At 45.6% G+C, this 23,520-nt stretch overlaps 1 protein-coding gene across 1 annotated transcript in view; it reads right to left on the bottom strand.

Annotated features, from left to right (window-relative positions):
- Positions 1-93: 93 nt before the first annotated feature.
- The window catches only part of LOC135805007 (histone deacetylase 6-like), a 25,254-nt gene continuing 1,827 nt past the window's right edge, over positions 94-23,520 (bottom strand). Inside the window, exons 3-22 of the mRNA XM_065318993.1 lie at positions 23,458-23,519; positions 19,713-19,784; positions 19,324-19,411; positions 18,021-18,061; positions 16,322-16,418; positions 15,256-15,327; positions 14,591-14,616; positions 14,237-14,338; positions 13,637-13,705; positions 13,205-13,331; positions 11,549-11,614; positions 11,324-11,383; positions 8,938-9,027; positions 8,528-8,637; positions 7,789-7,856; positions 6,920-6,962; positions 5,299-5,599; positions 3,608-3,748; positions 1,657-1,791; positions 94-1,161 (exon numbers count right to left, since the gene is read on the bottom strand). Of these exons, the coding sequence (XP_065175065.1) occupies positions 1,084-1,161; positions 1,657-1,791; positions 3,608-3,748; positions 5,299-5,599; positions 6,920-6,962; positions 7,789-7,856; positions 8,528-8,637; positions 8,938-9,027; positions 11,324-11,383; positions 11,549-11,614; positions 13,205-13,331; positions 13,637-13,705; positions 14,237-14,338; positions 14,591-14,616; positions 15,256-15,327; positions 16,322-16,418; positions 18,021-18,061; positions 19,324-19,411; positions 19,713-19,784; positions 23,458-23,519 (1,848 nt within the window). The 3' untranslated portion in view covers positions 94-1,083. The remainder of the gene's footprint in view (positions 1,162-1,656; positions 1,792-3,607; positions 3,749-5,298; positions 5,600-6,919; positions 6,963-7,788; positions 7,857-8,527; positions 8,638-8,937; positions 9,028-11,323; positions 11,384-11,548; positions 11,615-13,204; positions 13,332-13,636; positions 13,706-14,236; positions 14,339-14,590; positions 14,617-15,255; positions 15,328-16,321; positions 16,419-18,020; positions 18,062-19,323; positions 19,412-19,712; positions 19,785-23,457; position 23,520) is intronic.

Raw genomic sequence — 23,520 nt, forward strand, 5'->3', positions numbered from 1 at the left:
CATCTAGAAGTCAGTTTGTGATAGCGGGGCTTTCGTGCATGACACGTACTCCCTGATCTGTTGTCATCCAGGTATTTCAGAGAAACACTCTCGTACACTCGTGGTGAAGTAAAATAAAGAAACAACAACACTATGAGTTGGGTTTATGAAACTCACACAATCTACAACAGACACCATTCATCTTGCACAAACAAACCCAAAAGAAATCGTGTCAGGCACAAATCAAGACAAGACAGTAGACACTGAGTGCAATGATGAACCCAACTCAACATCAACAAGAAAAGAATGAAAGAGCAACACAAGATGACACACACACACACACACACACACTCACACAATACTGGAGAAATCGTTCTAACACTACAAGGGTCTCTCCCCTGAAAAGGCCGATATCTCTGCGCATAGCAGCTAAATACGCGGTGTAATCTATAAGTTAGTTGAGAATATTCTGTTCAGGCTACAGCACAGCGGAGGAGGTTTCTATCTCTTTGTGCATGGCCAAATACACGGAGTAATCTACAATGTATAAGGGTTGTAGTTGAGAATATTCTGTTCAGGCGATAGCACAGCGAAGGAGCAGCGAATGAAAATACCGCATACATTTAGGGGGGGGGGGGACTATTAAACCGTCTCTCAATGAGCTGTAATACGAATCTACGATACGTTAAGCATACCAAGGGCTTTTATTTCTTAGGAGCTGTTTGCTTCATGGCGCTATGCAAGCCAGCTTGCAAGACAGCAGCAGCACTCCTACTACAGTGTCTGGATAAAGAAGAGCAACAGCGTGTGCAGATAAGATCACAAATCTGATGGATACCTAAAAACAATTAGTTACTACAAAAAAATCTAAAGACAATCGCCGAAATGATACAAGATACTGCAGATATTCTGCATCCACCACACGTACCCACAGCAGCTACAAGACCAGTTACGCTACCTCCACGACACACAAAACACACACACACGCGCGCGGCACAGAAAGTGTAACGTAAGCCAGTATTAATCAGATCAGTCTGATCTCAGTCTGTCTGGTTAGTTCAGTTCAGACCGGAGCACGCTCTGTCCGGCTGGCCAATAAGGAGTTCAGATAGGAACATGTACTTCAAAGGCCTTCACTCCAAACTTGACCTGGTGCAGTGCTTCCAGCTTAGGCCTCAGGCGCTGTATGGAAGAGATAGCGGGACACAATGTCAGCCACCACACATTACAGTCATGTACACTTAGAGCAGTAAGCTATACTAGTAGTACTAACCGTTAGTAAGCTAGCAAGTGCCTGTTAGTCCAGAACTACAGTTTGCCATCACAATGAACCTACAGGATGCATCCAAACACATTTTGGAAGGTCCTTGTTCTAGAACACAAGTACAGCCAGACCTCGCTTATCCCGTCCTCTTTTATGAGTTTTATCCCGATCCCTCGCCATCCGGAAGAAAATCGTTGGCTACCGATTTACAGCATATGACATGCATACAGTATGTGTGTTCGATTACCCGGTTCCCTCGATTATCCGGATATTTTTTTTGTGGAAAACGGATGCGTGCGGCTAAGAGAGGTCTGACTGTAAACAGGGGCACAGATACATGCACACATGCACTCACAGGCACACACATGCATACACACACAGGCACACACACTGTACGGACGGCCGCCACTCACCTGCATTCGATCGATGTAGCTGTCGCAGTCATAGCACCACACAGACAAGTCGGCAAAGCTGACCACCAGTGGGTGATCCGGATTAGTCCGATTATGCTCTAGCATGTGAGCCTTGACTTCACGACCACATGCAATCTACATGTACACAAAGGACACACCACAGCACAAATACACTACTGCTCGATGAAATACACTACTGCTCGATGAAATGCAAGCAAGCGAGTGAATGGCACGCCCGGTGCTGTGCAGCCCTAGGCCTGCAAACACTGGGATGTGAACTGGTGCAAGGCGCAAAGATTCACGTGATCAGATTTCATTGAGCATTATCGCCTTCTTAGTATTTGACCCCACTAATTTCCCTGATACCTAAGCGGTCAAATATATCGCGTATTTGACTGCTTAGTCAAATACACGATATATTTGACTACTTATATTTGACTCCTTAGAACTTCTTGGACTTAGGCTGTGTTTACATGAAGCGTTTCAACCCGGGTTGAGTTCGACCCGGGTCAGATTTCAACCCGCCATGTGCACAAAATGAATGGCGCGTTTACATGACGCATTGCGCTTGACCCGGGTTGAAATTTCGCCCCGGGTTGATTTCAACCCTCCCCCCAAGGGGAGGGTTGAAATCAACCCGGGTCAAGAAAATCGTACAAACGTACTTCCGTGCGTATCTCGCGCCAGGTTTGAACGGCACTGCACATGCAAATTTCGCGCGAACAGATTCACGTGACTATACGGAACTGTAGATTCGTGTAGAAGTGGACTTTTGGCGGCATATCAGTATTTGACCCGGGTCAACTGTCTTCATGTAAACGCTCACCTCTTTTGTCTATCGTACAGACTTTCAACCCGGGCTGAACTCGACCCGGGTTGAAATTTCTCATGTAAACACAGCCTTAGAAATTTTCTCTCCAACTTCTCTCCAACTTAGAAAAAGAAATTTTTGAAGAAAGCAGAAATACACAAGATGGGATTTGAACCCACAACCTTGTGAATCTCAGTCACTCTTCCTTACCACCCAGCCACTGTGCTACCGAGCTGAACCTAGTTTAAACAATGATCTTGACTTTCAATGCAGTACAATGCGGTATAGGCTATAGTATAATACTAGAATTACAAGGATATGTCGTATATGAAGAGAAACTATTGCGTGGAGAACACGATAAATAGATTATAGGCCTCATAGTTGGTTTATACAGGATATATAGACCTCGTAAAAGACCTCGGGGGACCTCGGTCTTTTACTCGGTCTATATATCCTGTATAGACCTCCTAACCGGTCTATAATCTATACGTATTGCAGTAAACCAGTGGAGCAGCATAGCCATAGCAGCATAGCCATAGCAGCAGCACAGTGGTGACCATACATAGCCAGTGCACAACGTGACACCGGCCAAGATCTGTATCAGGTGTTGCACCAGGACACCGACCAGTAGCCACTGCCAAGTATGATCAAGAGTATTATATAACCCCCCAAGAGTGTTCAACTCTGCATATGGGGTCTCCAACAGCGAAAACTCACATCACGTGTCTCAGATATGTTTGTACTACATACAAACGAAAGATAGCGTGCGCGCAATCCGAATATCTGCCATGATCATGCTGGGGATTTGTATACCCGCAGTGAGTTTCTGTCAGAGTGCTTTTTTTATTACTCCGCTGCTTGCTAAAACGGGCTGGAAATGTACAACTGCGACACTGCACCACGTGATGTGAGTTTTCGCCGGTGGCGTTCCCCATAGAAAGGGTATCAGGAGTTGCACACTCTTGGGGGGTTATATATTCTTGGTAACGATACACAACACGCATGCAACGGCCATGCAAGACCTGCCGCATGCTTTATCCAGGAAACACCTAGATCTTCAGCACTAGTCACATTCATTTGCATTCGTTTGATCAGAACACAACAGTGTTGACTTCGAAATACACGACACGCAGTGCTTACCGCATGGCAGCCAAGACACATCCAGTTCTCAAATGTCTCGTCGCACTTCTCACATGGGTGTCTGAGGTCGATGGGATCAGGAAAGTCTTCACGCAGAGACTCGACATGCGGACAGTCAGGTTTGGGGTACACGTGGAAGCCCTGCACAAGAACAGGGCAACAACAGCACAGCCAGGTAAATTGGCCGTTCCAACATACAACACTACACACCAACAGACCGGATAGGCAGTCCTTGCCATCATCGGTAGAGTCTCCAGTGTTATCGCCGTTGCCACGAGCTGAACAAGTGTCAGTTAGAAGCCGCAGCAGCAGCAGCCACACAAGATCAAGACTCGAGACAGCATAGGACAGGCCACAATGCCACGTAGGCCACAATGGCCCGTAGGCCACCTATCTCTTACATACTGTAGTACACCCATGCAAGCAGTCACATTGCCCAACTATACACACAATGTCCAATAGAACACCACTACCACCAGACGCTGGCAGTGTTGCAACATCCATGGTGTTAGAATAGGTACATGCCGATGTGTACATGTACTAGTAACATGCCGATGTGTACATGTACTAGTAACATGCCGATGTGTACATGTACTAGTAACATGCCGATGTGTACATGTACTAGTAACATGCCGATGTGTACATGTACTAGTAACATGCCGATGTGTACATGTACTAGTAACATGCCGATGTGTACATGTACTAGTAACATGCCGATGTGTACATGTACTAGTAACATGCCGATGTGTACATGTACTAGTAACATGCCGATGTGTACATGTACTAGTAACATGCCGATGTGTACATGTACTAGTAACATGCCGATGTGTACATGTACTAGTAACATGCCGATGTGTACATGTACTAGTAACATGCCGATGTGTACATGTACTAGTAACATGCCGATGTGTACATGTACTAGTAACATGCCGATGTGTACATGTACTAGTAACATGCCGATGTGTACATGTACTAGTAACATGCCGATGTGTACATGTACTAGTAACATGCCGATGTGTACATGTACTAGTAACATGCCGATGTGTACATGTACTAGTAACATGCCGATGTGTACATGTACTAGTAACATGCCGATGTGTACATGTACTAGTAACATGCCGATGTGTACATGTACTAGTAACATGCCGATGTGTACATGTACTAGTAACATGCCGATGTGTACATGTACTAGTAACATGCCGATGTGTACATGTACTAGTAACATGCCGATGTGTACATGTACTAGTAACATGCCGATGTGTACATGTACTAGTAACATGCCGATGTGTACATGTACTAGTAACATGCCGATGTGTACATGTACTAGTAACATGCCGATGTGTACATGTACTAGTAACATGCCGATGTGTACATGTACTAGTAACATGCCGATGTGTACATGTACTAGTAACATGCCGATGTGTACATGTACTAGTAACATGCCGATGTGTACATGTACTAGTAACATGCCGATGTGTACATGTACTAGTAACATGCCGATGTGTACATGTACTAGTAACATGCCGATGTGTACAATCTACTAGTAACATGCCGATGTGTACATGTACTAGTAACATGCCGATGTGTACATGTACTAGTAACATGCCGATGTGTACATGTACTAGTAACATGCCGATGTGTACATGTACTAGCAAGTTAGTTACTAGTAACTGTTATAATGTAGAACTCACCTTCTGGCCACCGGACTCCTCCAGCTGTAGCTCAGCAAGAAGAGCCATAGTCAACTCCAGTGGGCTCTTCTTAGCACGAGCAGCAGCACCCTCAGAGTCGGCGCACGCAGCGGCAGATGCAGAAGTGGCGGCGGTTGCAGCATCAACCATAGCCTTGCTGGCTAGCAGAACGGAGACCCCGGCCTCCGCCCCGCCGCCAGCTGCGCATGACGCTTGCGCTTTTTCTTGCGCTTCTTCGTCGGTCGCACCTTCAGCTTCGCCTTCACTTTCAGGGGTTCTTCGTAGCTCAGGCGTCTCATCGCTGAAAGTGGACATGAAAAACCAAGACAAAACAATGTTGCAGGTAGAATCTGGCAGTTGACGTACATCAATTATATTCAAAGTTGAAACTCAGACTGCATTTTAGGCCCTGCTACCAATGGTTGACAAAACAAACACAAACACCCACACACACACACACACCATGTACACACACACACATACATACATGTACCATGTATACGCCCGTCACAAGAGAAGCACGCAAATCTGCAAATGCACTGGATGTGCACCCACAGATTTTCTCTTTATAGCAACGATAGCGGATCTGATTCTGATTGAAACAGATCAAGACAAGCGCCAGGTAACTGTCTAATCCACACAACTGGCGAAGCCATGTGAATCGACCCTCCAATGCACACCTGGTCTACACCACACGGAGTACATCGGAATAGGACGGCCAAGACAGCCACCTATGCACCCTACACTTGCTGGGGTAACCAGTATAGACAGCACGCTGCTTTGACAAAAGCAGACACTAGATGCACTGGTACCTTGAAGTGAAATCGGAGTTATTCTACTCCGATACATACCTTTGACCTTTGACGCCCATCGCCGGAGGCGATGATAGCAATGCTACGGCAGAAGCCATAGCAACTTGTGCTGGGATTGCACCATTCAGCAGCTTGCAAGGCTGAAGAATTGACCGTCACTATTCAGCCTGGTCTACACCATACAGCTATTTGAAGTGATTTTTCTGGCCAGTGAATCCCTATTTTAGGTCTTTTCATTTTTTTGCCGCACACACATCACACCACATACTCCGGCATGCACTGGCTGTTGGTAACCACCCAGGAGGATGAAAGAAAAGTCAGGAAGAGTCTGAGAAAGAGAAGAAAGACGTGTGTGACCATAATCGTCGGGAATCGAACCCGCAACCTATACATACATACACACACACACACACACACACACACACACACACACACACACACACACACACACGTCACGCACACACACCACTCACACACGCCACTCACCCACCCACAGCCACCCACACAACAAAAGATGGGAAAACAGCACCTTGTTCACCACCACATAGATTTTTTTTATTGTGCCTGGCTCTGTGCTCGGGGTTCTTTCTTTCCTTCATTTCTTCTTCATTTTTTGAATTTTTTCACTTTCCGGCAACTTACTTGATGTATCATTTTCGCTTCTTCTTTTTTTTCAAAGGATTTCTTTTCATTTTTTATTCGGCAATACTAGTCTATTGCAGAGCAGTCCCGCCGCAATAGGCCCTGGATCCCGTTCGGCAGTGATACATGATACAGACATGCACAGTTAGAATAGAGCCTGTAGGTACCCGTTGATAGGCGATGCGGCTGGAGAATCACCCACTGGATCATCTGCAAAGTCATGTAAGCAAACACACACACATATGCACAGTTGAAAAGAAGCCGCTTGCAATAATGACCAGGTGAGTATCTATGCATGCTTAGTGGCATGGAACACACACACTCACATATCAATATTATCATTGGGCATGACTGCGGACAGGACATAACTAAGCCAATGTGGGGCAATTCCTTCACACACACACACATGCGTGCACGCACGCACACACACACACGCGTGAGCAGACATACACACCACGCACAGACACGTACACATGCCTAGTGGATTCATCACAGCACTATACTACACTAAACACAATGTCATTGCAAGAAATAGAAATAAAGCCGAAGATATTGCCTCCAAAGCCAAGCCTAACAGAACACCTCCAATTCGAACAGAGACTTGCTATCAAACCTTCACGAGTCTGAAACTAAAGCTGCAGGCCATAACAACACAGCTTGAGTCACCGTTTTACTTTATGTTAACTCAATGATGTTATTATACTGATTAGCCAATTAGAACCGATTTGCCACAATTGCTTTTGGGTAGCATGGTTCGATAAGAAAGTTTGCCAGCAGGCGGAGGTTTTCGGTAGCATGGTTCACATAGAAAGTTGGCCAGTGGGCGAAAAGAGGCAGAGACAGCAAACACACACACACACACAGCATTCAACATCATTATCATCAGCAGTGTAAATTTAGTAGAAAGAAGCTAAGGCTACGACTAGAGAGTTCGCAATGCATGCATTCATGACCAAAGCACTCACGAGTAACAATGTCAACCACAAAGAAGGCACAGCAGACACAAAAGCGGAGTCAGACTCAGCTTCTTTCGTACCTGTTGCCGGTAAGGCCGACCAGTATGCCCGCTGGTGGGCTTTCGTAGCATTGACCGACTCAATGGTACTATAGATACATAAGCACAAGCACACACACACACACACACGCACACACAAGCACCCATAAGCACCCATAAGCACACACACACACACACACACACACACACAAGCACACGCACACACACACGTCACAAGCACACACACACACACACACGTCACAAATACACACACAAACACACACACACAAGCACCTACAAAAGCACCCACAAAAGCACCCACAAAAGCACACACACACACACACACACACACACACACACACACACACACACACACACACACACACACACACACAATGCGAAATTTAAGAATGCCACAAAAGCAGATTTCGGACTGATGCTGCACATATCCGTCAAAATGTCACACCCTGATTTCCTGATGCCATCGTGTTAATGAGCATGTTACGTGCCTCTAAATAGTCTCCATGTTGCAATTTGATCATCAGTAAAACAAAGCTTGCTGACGAGCGCCGTGCGACGCCTAGTTCGAAGCAGTTTTACTTCTCTTGTGCATCATTCCTACTGAGGTTCTTCACATTTATTTCCATCATCGTTCATTATTTGCCCATCACCGGTTTCAAATATCGTTTGTGACAAATTCAACTTGTAACTGTTGGTGGTATGTGGATTCAGCTCGTTCTGTTCATTGCAATTCTCAAAAGCATGATTACCAGTAACTTACCGTCTAGTGGGTTTACGTGAGTTCCGCACAAATGAAGGAGCCTTCTTGGTGAGCAGAGTGTCCACGCAAGCTGTCATACAGTTGGCAGTGGATGTACAGTTATAACCACCCTGCAAGTAGCGCGCGTGCACACACACACACACACAAACGGCACTATCGTGGTCAAATGAATTCCAGAGCAGTGCCCATGCCAGATCAGAATCAGGGGTGAGGATAGAAGCAATGGCACGACATACAGAAGGCATTACGATACACACACCTTTCTCTTACCCCACTTTCCAGTAGTACTGTGGCATTACGATACACACACCTTTCTCTTACCCCACTTTCCAGTAGTACTGTGGCATTACGATACACACACCTTTCTCTTACCCCACTTTCTAGTAGTACTGTGGCCAGTCAAAACGTACCTCAAGAACCAAGATGACTCCAGATTGTGAAAGGTTCATCATCTCTAAGGTCATGTAGCTGTAGATCCGCGGCTTCAACTTACAGACTCCCTGGGCAAGGGCACATTGCAACATACACAACAACAGACACTGGTAGTCAATTACAACACTCACGGATGCACTGAGCCTTGCTAAACTAACATGCAAGACCCCCCCCCCCCCCGGCCAGAATGATGACAGCAGCAGCAGCAGCAGCAGGAGGGACTTCACTAGATGATCAGCAAAGCAAGATACACAGTACCGGTATCACTTCTGCGATGCGACCAGCAACAAATGGTGCGATCGGCACTTTCTCCTTTATTTTCCTGCATCCTTGGTTATTGCATCTCCATCGCAGGCTGCATTGTGGGTTTCGGTTTGGGACTGTGTAAGCAGTGCAAGGTCTCTCTGTGATGAGCCGTGCATTGTGCATCGCATTTCGTAAGAGCCAAAAAATACAAAAACGGCATTATGATATCGCTCAATACACTGCAGAAGTGGTATTGTGCATCACATTTTTAGTTATGAATTTACTGTTCACCATGCAGGCAGGGTCAGTCATACACACCGACACCACTAGCACCTCGAAGTAAGCACTGTCAGCATGAGTAACAATATTAAACCAAGAGTGCGCAACTCAACGATCCACCAGCCCACAGCGGAATTGTTTTATGACATCAGTCTTTGGCGGCTGTTTAGCTCACTGATACCATCGCGCGTATCCAGAGATCGAAGTACAAAGAATTCGTACATCACAGCTACGGTAGTCGAACAGAACAACGGACGATAGATGTTCACAGATAATTTCTTCCGAATTGGTCGAGAACTCACAAATCTAGCGCTTTTTGATAAAATACTCGAAAAATCGGATACTCGATCGAATATTATGAAGTTGAACGAGTGATCGATTGGTCAAACTAGATACTCGTTTCACCCCTAACGATAGATCAATGTGTACTGAACCTGATGAACTCTCACCGTATCTACAAAACAACCACGGGAAAGCATACACACTTGATCATACTTCTGCCAAAGAACGACGCAACAAAAAATTCCACCGTGGGTGAACCCATCACAGCTCGAGGTAGGAGTTGCACACTCTTGGTTATGTACTCTTGCTATCAGGTAGAATCACTGAGCAGAAGCCAACCACTGCAGAGTCTAGTCACATGTGTCTGAACTCTGAAGGTAAAAGAACAAACCAATCTTGTATGAATGGCTTGCAAGATCGTTGTCACTCTTCACAAGTGGCCACGTACCCATTGTGTACTGATGTCCAGCACAGAATGAAAAAGAATTTTGAATTTTCAGCACAATTTTCACCCTCAACAGGCTGTCACTTTGGCCTCCTTCACTCCATTTTCACAATCTTGGGCTCGTTGGAAAGCTGTTGGTGAAAGCAATGTGAGGATAGCAGCAGGCTCCATCAAGCAGCCGCCACATATTAGGCGCGGACATACAGCGAAGTCATCTCTCAGCCGGATATGCAAGCAAATTCGTCCCATCAATGCTATATCACTCTCCTCCAACGCAGAACACTCAAATTTTAGAGACGATTCAAAATCCAGTCCACTATGTCACTAGCTTGCTTGTGCTCAGTCGCTCAAAAGGCAAGCAAAAAGAGGATTTACCCCAAAATGGAGATGAGTATCGATCGAAAATACGAATTTGCAGAGATGAGAATATGGCACGCGATATCTCTAGAGTCGGACATCCTAGCTCTTAAGCAATTGTTGCATTGGAAAGCTTGGAGTTTCCGCTACCACATTGTTCTACACTATATTCGCTAAAAAAATCCGGCCAATGCTGCACATGGTAGTCAACTACCATGTGCAGCATTGGCCAGATTTTTTGGCAAGTACAGTATTGTACTCACGTGTACTGCGCGTAGTAGTAATATATCTACTTATGTAGCACTACTGTAGAAGTACAAATTTTCATTTACGAAATCTTTCGTTAGATCACTCCACCAGCCGGTTCGTGACGTACTAAATTTCGTTTTTGGTCGAGGTCTGTCACCCCGAACGTTCAGAAATAAAACTTGTTTGGTACAAACTTCAGTTATTTCGTGTCCCCTGACGAACAGCGAAAATTAATTCCAAACGAAACTTTGTACTTACACAGTGTCAGTAGCATGATCACACCGTGCATGCTCTTGTTCACCCCCCCCCCCCCCCCACTTACTGATGCTGGCTGGATGCTTGTGTGCATGGCGATCAGGACGCACCACACGTAAAAAGCATAATACATGGAAGGCAACACAAGACCCACTCCGGTCTAATGGTATAGTGCCAAACAGTCTCACGCAGCGTCCACCCCGACTGCAAAGATGCATAAGCCACAATAAAAATTCCACTGTGTGACTCACAAGTGGGTCTCCGTCTGCTCCGTCAAAACCAGCCGATACGAAAACTAGCTCAGGGTTGAACTGCGGATGGTAAGCAGACATACACAAGAATGGTACAAAAGCAGAGTGTGTGACACAATTTCATGCACAATCAGAATCTGGAAACGAACTTCACTCATAGCAATGAAACACTGTCAATGACAAAGAAAATAACACATCAAGGCACGGTCGCACATCACAACATACCGACTTGGCGATTGGCAAAACTACGCTCTCAAACGCATATTTGTAGTCCGCGTCATGGAGACCACTCTGCAAGGGATACACACACATGTGCACACATACACACACGTGCACACATACACACACGTGCACACATACACACACGTGCACACATACACACACGTGCATACATACACACACATAATTACATTTAATAAGACACAGCCAAAGTCGGTACCAATGAAACCCAAATTCGAAGAAAGGAGCGATTTACCAGGAGTCCAGAATCCCCCAGAGTGCGCAACTTCACTGATCATATCTGGGACGGCGAAATCCGTGCTGCACGTCATGGTGCGACATCACGAGTAGGGGAAGTGTGTCCGTGGTGGACCGCGTCGACAGAATGACGCAAGTCCAACCCAAAAAATGACGTACATCACGGATTACGCCGTCCCACAACCCCATCCCAGTTGCGCACTCTGTGGGGGGTTATGAACTCTTGGTATTACCTATTAGTATTCCAATTGTCCAACTCCATACCCCCCCCCCTGTATTCCAATTGTCCAACACCAACACTGCCACTGCCACTTGAACATTTAACTCCACACCAAAATAATGTTCAGGCTTTTTTTGGCCCATTAACAGGTTCCACCGTCAGCAGTTACGAACAGTCATAGGGGTCAAATATCCCCGTATAATACGCAATGAAGCACTGTACAAGCGCACTGGCTCCAAGCCACTCAGCAGAATCATCCAGTCTGCTAGGTGGAGAATGTTTGGCCACATGCTTCGACTAGACACCTCATCCCCGGTCCAGCAGGCTATGTCAGCATACTTTCAGCCAGGAAGCTCAGGGTTCCGAGGCCGCCCGAGAACAACACTCCCGCGATCCATCAACAACGACCTGAAAAATTCCAGATCCACAAACTCCCTCACATCACACGAGGATCTAGTTGCACTGAGGCAGCTCGCCCAGGATCGTCGAAAGTGGAAGGAACTAATGTGTGCTGTGTGTAATGGCTGAAGTTATACAATTACACTAGATACCCTTAACAATAATAACGGATACAATTACACTAGATACCCTTAACAATAATAACGGATACAATTACACTAGATACTCTAGATACTAGATTCTCGGTACTCTAGATACTAGATACTCTAACAATTTTATCAAACATTATGATAATTACCACATCAAATGCTGCGGAGACCTATCCAGAATCGGCAATATGCTGGCCCTGGCCTGGAGATCTGCAACTATAATCAGCTTCTACTTTGCAACACTAACGGATTAGTCCCCTTTGTCGATTGATGGATCAATCGGTAGATTCAGCTCTGTTTTTCTTTCCTTTCTTTCTTGTTTTGAATTGTACGTTGAACTCATTGGATTTCTTTGTATTCTGTATCTCGTTATCGTTATATTTCCCTCTAGCCCTCTCGCTTAGGATGAGCTTTCTTTTTCATGGCAGCTTAAGCGAAGGCTATATACCTGCTTTATGCAGGTTGATGCCAACGCGAACAAGCAAAATAATAATAATAATTAACAGGGTGAAGAGATAAACAATACGAAGAGTTACGAGTACAAGAATAGAATTACCTACACTGTACACCCACCCCTCCACCAGCCACAGAAAGTGTAAGCGTAGTGTTGCAGGGACGAGGTAACTAACTACTCACCTCGTTCCAACCAATATTAACTGAGTATCCTGCACCGGCATCAGTTCCAACAGATTGTGGGCCAGCATACTTGGTGTTTGGATAAAATAGTCCATTATCGTAGCGATGCAGTGATATAAAGAGTACACTGAAAAACAAAGGAGAGCATTCGAGATGCAGGCGATTATTCCACATGCAAAAGTGCACAGAGCACACTTGAGCAAGAAGCAGCATACTCTAACACTACCTAACCCTAACACACACACACACACACGCGCGCGCGCGCACACACACACACACAGACACTACTATGAGTACAACTAACTTGACTACAACCAATACTACACTCCACATACAGCAGGAGAGGCTACAACTGAAGACTATAGAACTGACTATAGAAGTGACCATGCAAAGTACGCAGAACAGCAGCAAATCCAGTAGAAACGAGCTTACTTGGGGTCATTTTCAAAAATGGACTGTGTTCCATTTCCATGGTGAATGTCCCAGTCAAGAATGAGAATCCTGTCGTTAAGAATCAAGACACAAGGAAACAACACCACGATTGTGAAAACAACTACTTCAGTAATGTTTACGACGACATCTTTGTGTGAATTTTGCTACCCGGTAGACCTTTCACCCAGAACCCTGCACATCTAGGCCTACAATAAAACCGCTAACCAAACCATCGGCAGCCCAGTCATGCATATTTTCATGTTCTTTGGAATGTAACTTCAGTTCTACTCACTCAATCCTCACAATCTTAGGCTTCCCTGAAAGGTCTCCACGGCGGTATTGTGCCTCCTAGAGACTTCGGATAACTTCGGCGTGATAGCCAAGGTTCTTCTCGAAACATAGATGCCTTGTTCAAGAAAATCGGTGAAGGAACACCAGAGATATCATTTTTTAGTGTCAGTGTATACTAATCGATCGATACTGACCGACGGGGTCACAAAGGGTCAATCTGATGCAGTCTTCCAAAAGCTTTGGGGAAAAAAACAAAACTTGTGCGGAAAAGACAACGTGCTGAGTGAAGTGCAGAACAAGACGACTTACCGCTGGACACCAGACTGCTGTGCATGGCGAACCGCGATGGCCACATTGTTGAGAAAGCAGAATCCAGACGGTTTGTCTGCCGACGCATGGTGGCCAGGGGGTCTGCCGGGAATGAAAAATCACGGAGAAAATATGATTGCTGAGCCTTACGGTAATAAAGAAAGGCGCAGCAGCCATGTTGGGCAGAACTGATGTTTAGCTTGCTAGGATTGTCAGGCTCAGTTCAGATCTGTTGCAATGCACTCATATTTCAACGGCCCCCGGCTCACAGGTATCACAGTAGCGTTACCAAAGTAGGAGAACCTCAGCATATCGAACAAAGTAGGAGAACGATAAAAATATTAAGAAGCTTACCTGACAACAGCGACGGCATGAGTGTTCTAAGAAGTAAAAGCAGAACAAGAAAAGAATAGCAAATTAACATTCCTGAAAGAGCTCCAGCCATTTAATTTTCCTCGACCGCGGAAATCCGATTTTCCACCTTGAAAAATCTTACACGTGAAACCCATGAAAAAGTGGAGTAACTCAGGGTGACGAAAAGTGGCAAAATTCTCATCACTCGAGTCGAGTAAGTGTGACTGTAGCAAGTGGCAAGGTGACAATCATTGTGTGTCATTGTGTGTCATTGTGTGTCATTGTGTGTCATTGTGTGTCATTGTGTGTCATTGGCTTGTATTATGTGGCAGTCATTCTCTTGTACATTCTGGAATGTTTATGCACAAATGTCGGATATTTCGCAAACATGCTGTGCTCGTCTGCAGTTACCGAGACCGCAGCCCAACTTCAGAGTGATTCATGACAGGAAAAGCGGATCGTAGCGCTTCACGGATAGTTCCTACAGACAGAGGAGAGTTTGGTTCACTCTTTGATATGGATATTTAGATGTTTGACTTTGAGCGAGATTAGACTCTGTTACAATCTGTTGACGCTTCTGACTTGAAGGCATTGAATTCAATGCATTCAAGTATGGGCGATATCATAAAGGGATTTCAAAAGCCCCCACAGATCTCTAAACCTACCTTCTTGGTTAAAACACGTTCTGTTGCCTCCAAAGTGCATCCAGCCGCCAAAACACTGTTAGGATAGGTGTCCTGGAATGATAGCAAAAAGCAACATCACGCTAACGAGACAATCAACAGATTCACTACATGCAGTGCAGCAAATGTGAACAGGTAGGCAGCACAAAGCACAACTCTATCTCTCTTTCACAAACACACACACACACACATACACACATATACATCACGTATGCCTAGCTCATAATTGTCACTGTCACACATGAATCGCAGGAATCTAATCATCCGGCACTGACAGCCACAGCAGCAGTCAACATTCCAGAACCCTATGCGTGATTGGCACAAGTGAACAAAACCAGCACGTAAGCTTGCAGTACGGCAAGCAGAGGGTTGAGCATTACAGCAATCAGCAGCAAGAAAAGATACAGCATTATAGTCAGTCGTGTTGTCTAGAGTGAGCAGCGGCCAGTGCCAGCATCATTACAGTTCGGCCTTGGGCTTGGCAGTCAGGCGTGGTGGGTGGCATTGTGTGTGTGTGGGGGGGGGGGGGGGGGTAGATGGGGGGGGGGGACTGAACATCATTGCGCAAGCAGCGGTAGAACATATAGATGATTTCAGATTGAACTGAAGTTTGAGGGGGGGGGGGGGGGGGGGCATTGCCTGTCCGGATATGAAGATGAGGCTACACAAAGTGCATCAATTACTTTAAACAGAACTTACTTTAAGAAGAAAGGACCAGAGGTTTACAAGTTACCCGTGGTTGTCCAACACTGGCAAATGAAACTTGTGGTGGACTAACAAACGGTAATAACAAGCAGTATCACACGACGTATGTTTCGCCGTATGGATGCTGACAGCTCATCAGGTGTGCAGAATTAAACTAGGATGCATACGGCGAAACGTACGTCGTGTGACACTACTTGTTATTGCCGTTTGTTTAATAGTCCACCACAAATTCCATTCTTATTTCTATGATTGCCAGTGTTGGACAACTATGGGTAACTTGTAAACCTTTGGTCCTTTCTTCTTAATTTCAATCCTTGACCCTTCATCCGAGTTTAGAACTTACTCTTGAAATATATATTGAGTCGTGTTTCTTCTCCTCCTCCATAATACCTTGGTCACTTAAATGTGGGAACGATTCCAGGAGATCTAAATGTGCCTCTCTGTAGAGTCAAATTGGCACAAACAAATGAAAGGAGCGAAGACAAATAATGTCATTGGACATGCCATTCACCAAAACCTGCCTACATGGCTAGATCAGGGTTACTGGACACAAATCTAGTAGTGATTCGCATAATGCAGCCTACTCACATCTCAGCCTCGGCAAAAAGAGAACAAAAAAAACTACAACTGGTTCCTCCGAGCAAGAGATGCAAGAAATAACACACCTGTTCCGATGATTTTTGTCAACATGGCTCGCCAAACTCCCCAATATTTTCTGCATACTCACTTGATACTAAAGAAAGCTTCCTTTTCTTTCTCGTTGAGTTTGAAAAAAAGGTCCCCATCATTCAAATTGCTGCATTAAATAAATCATTGTGCAATGTTTCCTCCATGTCCTCAATGTGCATAGAGATCAATTTTCCAGCAAGTAAACCCGAAGACATGGTGTCTAGTTGAGAAATGAGAAAGGAGATATGAAAAGAGAGCATGTTAGGGCGAGTTTCTGTCACTCGAGTTGAACCTTGGTGTGAAAGTTGTCGCCTGCTGGCGCGATGACCAGGTGACTGGTGTACGCAGGAGCACGTGACCGCTTGTTCAACCATGTTCGACTGGGAATAAGGGCCGAACGCTGCATTGAGGCCTTTTCGGACCAAAACCAGTCGACTCAGCGTCCAAAAGACTACAACATATGGGCCAATCGCGGTCATCCGGGCTTTTGTAAGAACGAAATGGCAATTTTAGTGACATTTTGCATACAAATCCCCATCTAGTAGGGCGCAGTCGCCCAGTTCCGGTGGAAGTACGCGAGTTCAATTGGGAATAAAGGAGGAAGGGTGCGTCTCAGCTTCCTCGGACCAAGACCATTCGACTCAGCACCCCGAAGACTACAACTGGTGAACCTTTGATTTTAGGCTTAACTTCCCCTTTAACCCTTTGGAGTCCGTAACTTTTTTGATACCGCAGAATTCGTGGCAGTCACGAAAATGCGCACTCCATTTCCAACATAACTTTGGTTCTACTTCACTGATTTTAAAGATCTTGGGCTCGTTGGAAAGCTCTTGATGAGAGAAATACAATGAGCCCAAATTCGCCAAGAGCACTTTTCATTGTCCGCCACAACGCGCCCCAAACGCGAGTCCTGCTCCAGTTCTGAGACGAAATCGGTCTCCTGTAGCCATTTCACTGAATCTAGCTCGGAACTGTTCAAAGTTTTTCGAGTAGAAGCTTACCTTGCCGTGACTTCGCGCCGCGCCGGTCCTGGCACGTGCCGCCTGTCATGAAGCTGGGAAAATCCCTTTTTTTCACGCACTGCTGACTCGCAATACGCAGCGCAGAAAATTCGAAATGTTTGATCGCTCGCCGCTCACTCACATTTCATCGGAGAGACTTCGGACCTGTTCGACGCGATAGCTGAGAGGTTTCTCTACCATCTAGACCCTTCGATTGTTGAATTTGGTCAGGATTTGGCCGAGAACCGAAAGTTTGACTGTGCCCACATGCATACAAAATGCCCATGGTTCGAAATCGAACCATGGACTCCAAAGGGTTAACAACAAGAAACACTTTTTTTCTAAAATGAATGGCAACATCCTGTCGCTTACGTGTGAACTCTGAGAAGCTCATCCCGTGTGGCATGCCGTCCCTGGTTGAAACACATATGTGTACGCACGCAAACACACACACACACACACACACACACACACGAGATCGTTTACTGATACCGTATTTCCGCGCATATAAAGCCATGGCGTTATAGGTGAAACATCGCTGTTTTGGACCAAATATTTGGAGAAAATAGCCTCGGTTTTAACGCCATGGCGCTAAAAGTGAGAGACGCTTACATGAAAAAATCGGCAGAGTATGAACTTTGAGTACTCGTATGGTGCCGTTGCACGTTCATGTCGAGCATCCATAATTATACTTTCAATTTTCCCTGAAAATTTCAAATTGTGAACCTATCGTGTACAAGGTGGCATACAAACGTGTGTGAAGGTGGCGGTATGGCATGTGACAGTGGGGATGGATACATGTAGAGAGAATCACCGCTACTGTAGGTTCACTGAAAGAATTGAACTCATCTTTAACGCCGGATGCAACTTCCTCCACATTGAATTTTGTTCACTTATAACACCATGGCTTTATAAGTGAGGGTGGGCTTATATTCGGATATAACGCCATGGCTTTATATGCGCGGAAATACGGTATGCCGACAAAAGTCGATTTCTATATTCTCTACAGTCCTGCATGGTCCTGTGACTACATTGGCAGGGAATGCCTGTGCAATAAGCATGCAGTGCTGTGCAAACCTATAGCGAAATAAGCACATAGGTATGGCAGTACGATTTCCCAATTTCAACCCTCCCCCTAGTAGAAATCAACCTGGGCCGCGCGCAATACATTATGTAAACGCTCCAGTCAATCTGTGCTCATGGCGGGTTGAAACTTGACCCAGATCAAACGTACCAGTAATCCGGGTTGAAAACTCTTATGTGAACACACCCTCAATTGTGACCGCGATTGTGACCAGCAGAACCTGGTCACCAGGTGATACAGACAGGTTTCATTTCCTACAAAACCCTATCACCATCACATGCTCTACAGCCCTCGCTGCAGCTACATAGCCTCACTACAGGCCTCACAGTTAGGCTACGCTGTATCTGCTGCTGCATCTGCCGCCGCTGGATTTACCGTGTGGTAGCGGTCGTCGTGAGTTCCCTTGGTAACGGAAACGATAATTTACCTAATATATTTAATTTTTTCACAGTGCAACTTCTTACTATCTAGGATGGGTCATCACTCCTTGGGCTGGCTGGCATATCATCTATTGCCAGCTGAGGGTCTATTTACCAACCAGGACAGGTGAGCGAAAGAGTTCATGTACACCTTCAACACCCAATGACTTACTGGCAAGAAATCACACTTGTGCAACGACGAAGAGTTATACAAGGTTTGGATGACGGTCTCCACCCGTAACGGCACCTCGGGCTGTGCTCTGCAAGGAAGCAGGTATCCAAAGAAACAGCACAGAAACAAGAGAGCACATGCTGTTTGTCTGTTCAAACTGCACACATAAACCCTTCCTTCGCCCTTGGCCGAACGAGTATTGCCTCTTGTCCACGGTCACCACCCCCAAACCTTGCGGCCAACTTACCTTCTTTCATCAAAAATACAAAAACGGCTTACGACAGAGCCACTTTTTTTAGATATCAGCAATCTCAGAAGTGCAAACCGGAGTTTGACAAGCGATGAAAACGTGACAACAAAATCATCTTGCCCTATCATCGAACTCTTACAGTTGGTGTTTAAAAAACGGTTTGTGAGCTGTCAATCCTTCATCGTAGATCACTGCCACTGGGCGTGTAGTGCTGTACACATGGGGAAATATGTTGGAGAGCAGAGAATAGCAGTCAGTATGGCAATGATAGCATAGCAGGCAAGCAAGCAGGTAAGCGTGCATATAATAAGAAAATACAGCCATGGCACACACACATGAACAGTGAGGGTGAAATGCACGATCGGGCCACCTGTATCACATTGACCAAAACTCCGCATTTTGTTAGTAAAAAAAAGTCGCAAGAGCTTTTTTCCCTAGATCATTAGTGATCGCGCACAGAGGTTGGGTTCATGACTCGGAAAATTTCCTTTTACACCCTAAATGTCACCACCGGTTGTACTTTACAAACTGGGAGTGGAAAGCCAGCTTGGGAAACAAAAAAGGAAGTTTAGAAGATGCAAAACAACACAAGGAAAAGCCCAAACGCCCCACATGCAGCCATGCAGTGCAGGCCTGGTATGAATTGGTACTTCCGTATATGTATGTGCCGGTATGAGGTGACTCGAGCTGGGAAAGTTGACACCAAGAAAACTTGCACTGTGCAGTGAACCTTCAGTATAACATACTACCCTGGCTATAACATGCTAACTTATGGAGCACAAAGTACTATTATTCAGGACCCTGCAACACACCATAACAGTCATTCACCTCGGATATAAAGTACAGGTTTTTTTTTGCGTCCCCTTGATCTTAGTTTGTACCTTTGGGGCACGTTCTAAAGAAACTTACTTGAAGTACTGTAGAACGGGTAATTTTAGCGACGTAAAAACCCTAGCGAATTTAGCGATCGACTCATTTTCCCTAAAGTTTCAAGTCGCTAATCCGTTGAGACATTAGTAGTGCACTGGTGATCCGTGAGTACATTGCAGTACTACATCATAGTACATGTAGTAGTAGTAGTACCGGTAGCAGCACAGTCTACACTAGACTACAGTCTACATGGCCTACAGTTGCACAGTGTGAACTCACAACAACATTCTCTCGTACTAGCACTCATAGTACACGGTAGTGATGGTTTGTACAGTGCTGCTCAATGAAATCCAGTCGCGAGAGTCAAGTATTAAACGCCGTGCACCTTTTCACAGCCCAGTGTTCGCAGGTCTAGGGCTGCGCAAACGCCCGGCGCGTACTTGAGAAGGCTCGACTGGATTTCATTGAGTAGTACTGTCAATACAATTTCCACATAACAATTTCTGATAATTAGAACCTCGAACTGGGTATGTCCGGTTAATTAGAAGTCCAGTGCTGCCAAACCGTCCGATTTTTGAAGGCTCTTCCGAAAACCGGTCCGAAAAGGGAAACGTCCGAAAAGCAGTCAAAATGTCGGAGATCATTCATTACTTTCCTATGCAGAAGTTCTGTACAGTCAGACCTCGCTTATCCGGTCCTCTTTTATCCGGATCCCTCGCCATCCAGAAGAAAATCGTTGGTTACAGATTTACAGCATCTGCCATGCATACATACAGTATGTGTGTTCGATTATCCGGTTCCCTCGCCTATCCGGATATTTTTGTGGAAAACGGATGTGTGCGGTTATGCGAGGTCTGACTGTACTTTCACTTTTCAGCGCAACTGAAGGCACAAATCACTGTACATTTGCTTCTAAAAAGGCTAGCGCTTGGCTGTGCAAGTGCAGAGTAACATGCCTGGATCAGGTTGGATGGCATGTACGCTGACAGTCTGTACAGAGTCAGTGTGCGACCACACTCATCATTACAAAATTCATGACAACTCCGGGGTTACCATGGCAACGAAGCGAATTTTCATGGTGTTTTAGGCGATATTTTGAATTCTCTGTAAAAAAATTGCCGAGGAGAAAAATTCGCACCATGTAGCCAGCCTTGGCGGTGAAGGGTGTCCGATTTTGGGCGAAAATTATTTGGCAGCACTGGAAGTCCCACGGAATCCACTTAAATACATAGAAAATGTGTGGGATTTGTGCTGATAATTCGAAGTTAGCAAAATATAATTAGAAGTTCACTTTATTTTCTGCAAATCAGTTTGGTTTGCATGCGCAGGCAGTTCAGTGTCCACTAAATCTGTGTCTAAGGTGCGTAGTGCAATTCTGCGTGTCAATGCGAGCATTTTGACATACATAACGTGTTGTGGGTACATGTTTGGATAATTAGAATGTCCGGATAATTAGAATATTTTCCGCGGCATTTTAGAGTTCGAATTATCAGGATTCCATCTGTAGTATAAAATCAGATCAGCAGAGCTGCCAAACTTTACTTATGCGTGCTTGCTACTGCATACATACAGTAGCCAAAAGTGCTGTCCTGGCTGGTAGGCTCGACCGCAACATGGTTGAAATGCGCTCAGAAGCAAGTGGACGCAGTCAAGGGAAGTGACAGTGCCCAGGTGCAGGGTGTGCTGCATGCACTTGAGTGACGTGTGAAACTCATGGGTGCTTCGGTTGCATGAAAGTGCTCTGCACCCAACACCTCTCAATGCGAGTAAATGGAAGTACATGTATGTGCACGATCCGGCATGGCGCCAATGTATGTGACCTTGTTCTAAAGATCACCCGGTCTTAACCCTTTGCATGCTGGCCTGTTTTCCACAGTAATCTGGCACTCCAGAGCACGGACTCTCCTGGTGGAGTTTGGGTGCACTGCTCGGGACCAAATTTATTATAATTTCAGTTCACCTGGATGGAATTTCCTCATCATGGGCTTGTTGGAAAGATCAGGACCAAGCGAATCCATCCTGGAAGCTCTCAGCTCCAGAGCTCCACCAGGGCCACTTCCATGACCTCTCCAAACTGGCCCACCATGCCTCGGAACGAAACAACAACTCAGTCACAAATTCTTTTTCGGCTCCTTGCTCAAGTTCAACCGATTTTCACGATTCAAACTGCTCTGCAAAGCTGAGATCCACGCGCTTCATTTGATGTCCATAACGCATGCGCAGGGCAAAAGGGAAATCCCCTGGCACGCTCCAAAAAACTGCGAAGTCACGAACAAAAAAATTCGCGATCACTCCAGCCCGTGATTTCCGTGTTCATTTTGTCGCCGCTCAGTGAATCTTTATCCTATCGCGAAGAACTTTATATCTCTGGAAAGCTGAGCTCAATACCTTTCCAACGGTGTGTCGTATGTGGAGATCGGATACTCTTTCACAGAGTAACGGAACTTTGTACACTGGTCTATTCACCACGTACACGACGCAAACCGAAGCGCGTGTATACACGTCCTCAGAGAACCGGCATGGGGTTCAGGCGCGTGTATACACGTCATCCGCACGCAAAGGGTTAACGACCGCTTTTGCTCGCACAGTGGTGAAGAGGTTTGCAGAAAAACATATTTTTTGAAAATGCAAGGTTTCCACTGTCCACAATGCAGTTGTTGGAAAACTAGTCTCGTCATTTTCTGAATGGAATGAAGTGCAGTATGCGCCAAGAAACACGTTATGAGAACTTATGATCAGAACACATGCAAAGAAGCAAGGCAATATTCAATATTGTTCAGAACACATACTACAGTTGCGCTCACTGAAATCCGACCCAAAGTGCATATTTGGCGCCCTCAACTAGCACGCCCTTGACGCTCTGGAAGTGGCACGAAGGCGGCGGGACGTACACATGTAAAAATACAATGATGTAATCGGAACTTGTCCAGGGCGCCAGTTTTGCACTTCGGGTCGGATTTCAGTGAGCGCAACTGTACATGTAAGTACAAAGCAACACCAAAGCATTAGCGTACTTCAATCCTTGCTCACGCATTTCTTTCTGCTTCTGTGACAAGGTGGCGAGCTGTTCTGAGAGC

This window comes from Sycon ciliatum, chromosome 1, assembly GCF_964019385.1.
Source record: "Sycon ciliatum chromosome 1, ocSycCili1.1, whole genome shotgun sequence".
NCBI lineage: Eukaryota > Metazoa > Porifera > Calcarea > Leucosolenida > Sycettidae > Sycon > Sycon ciliatum.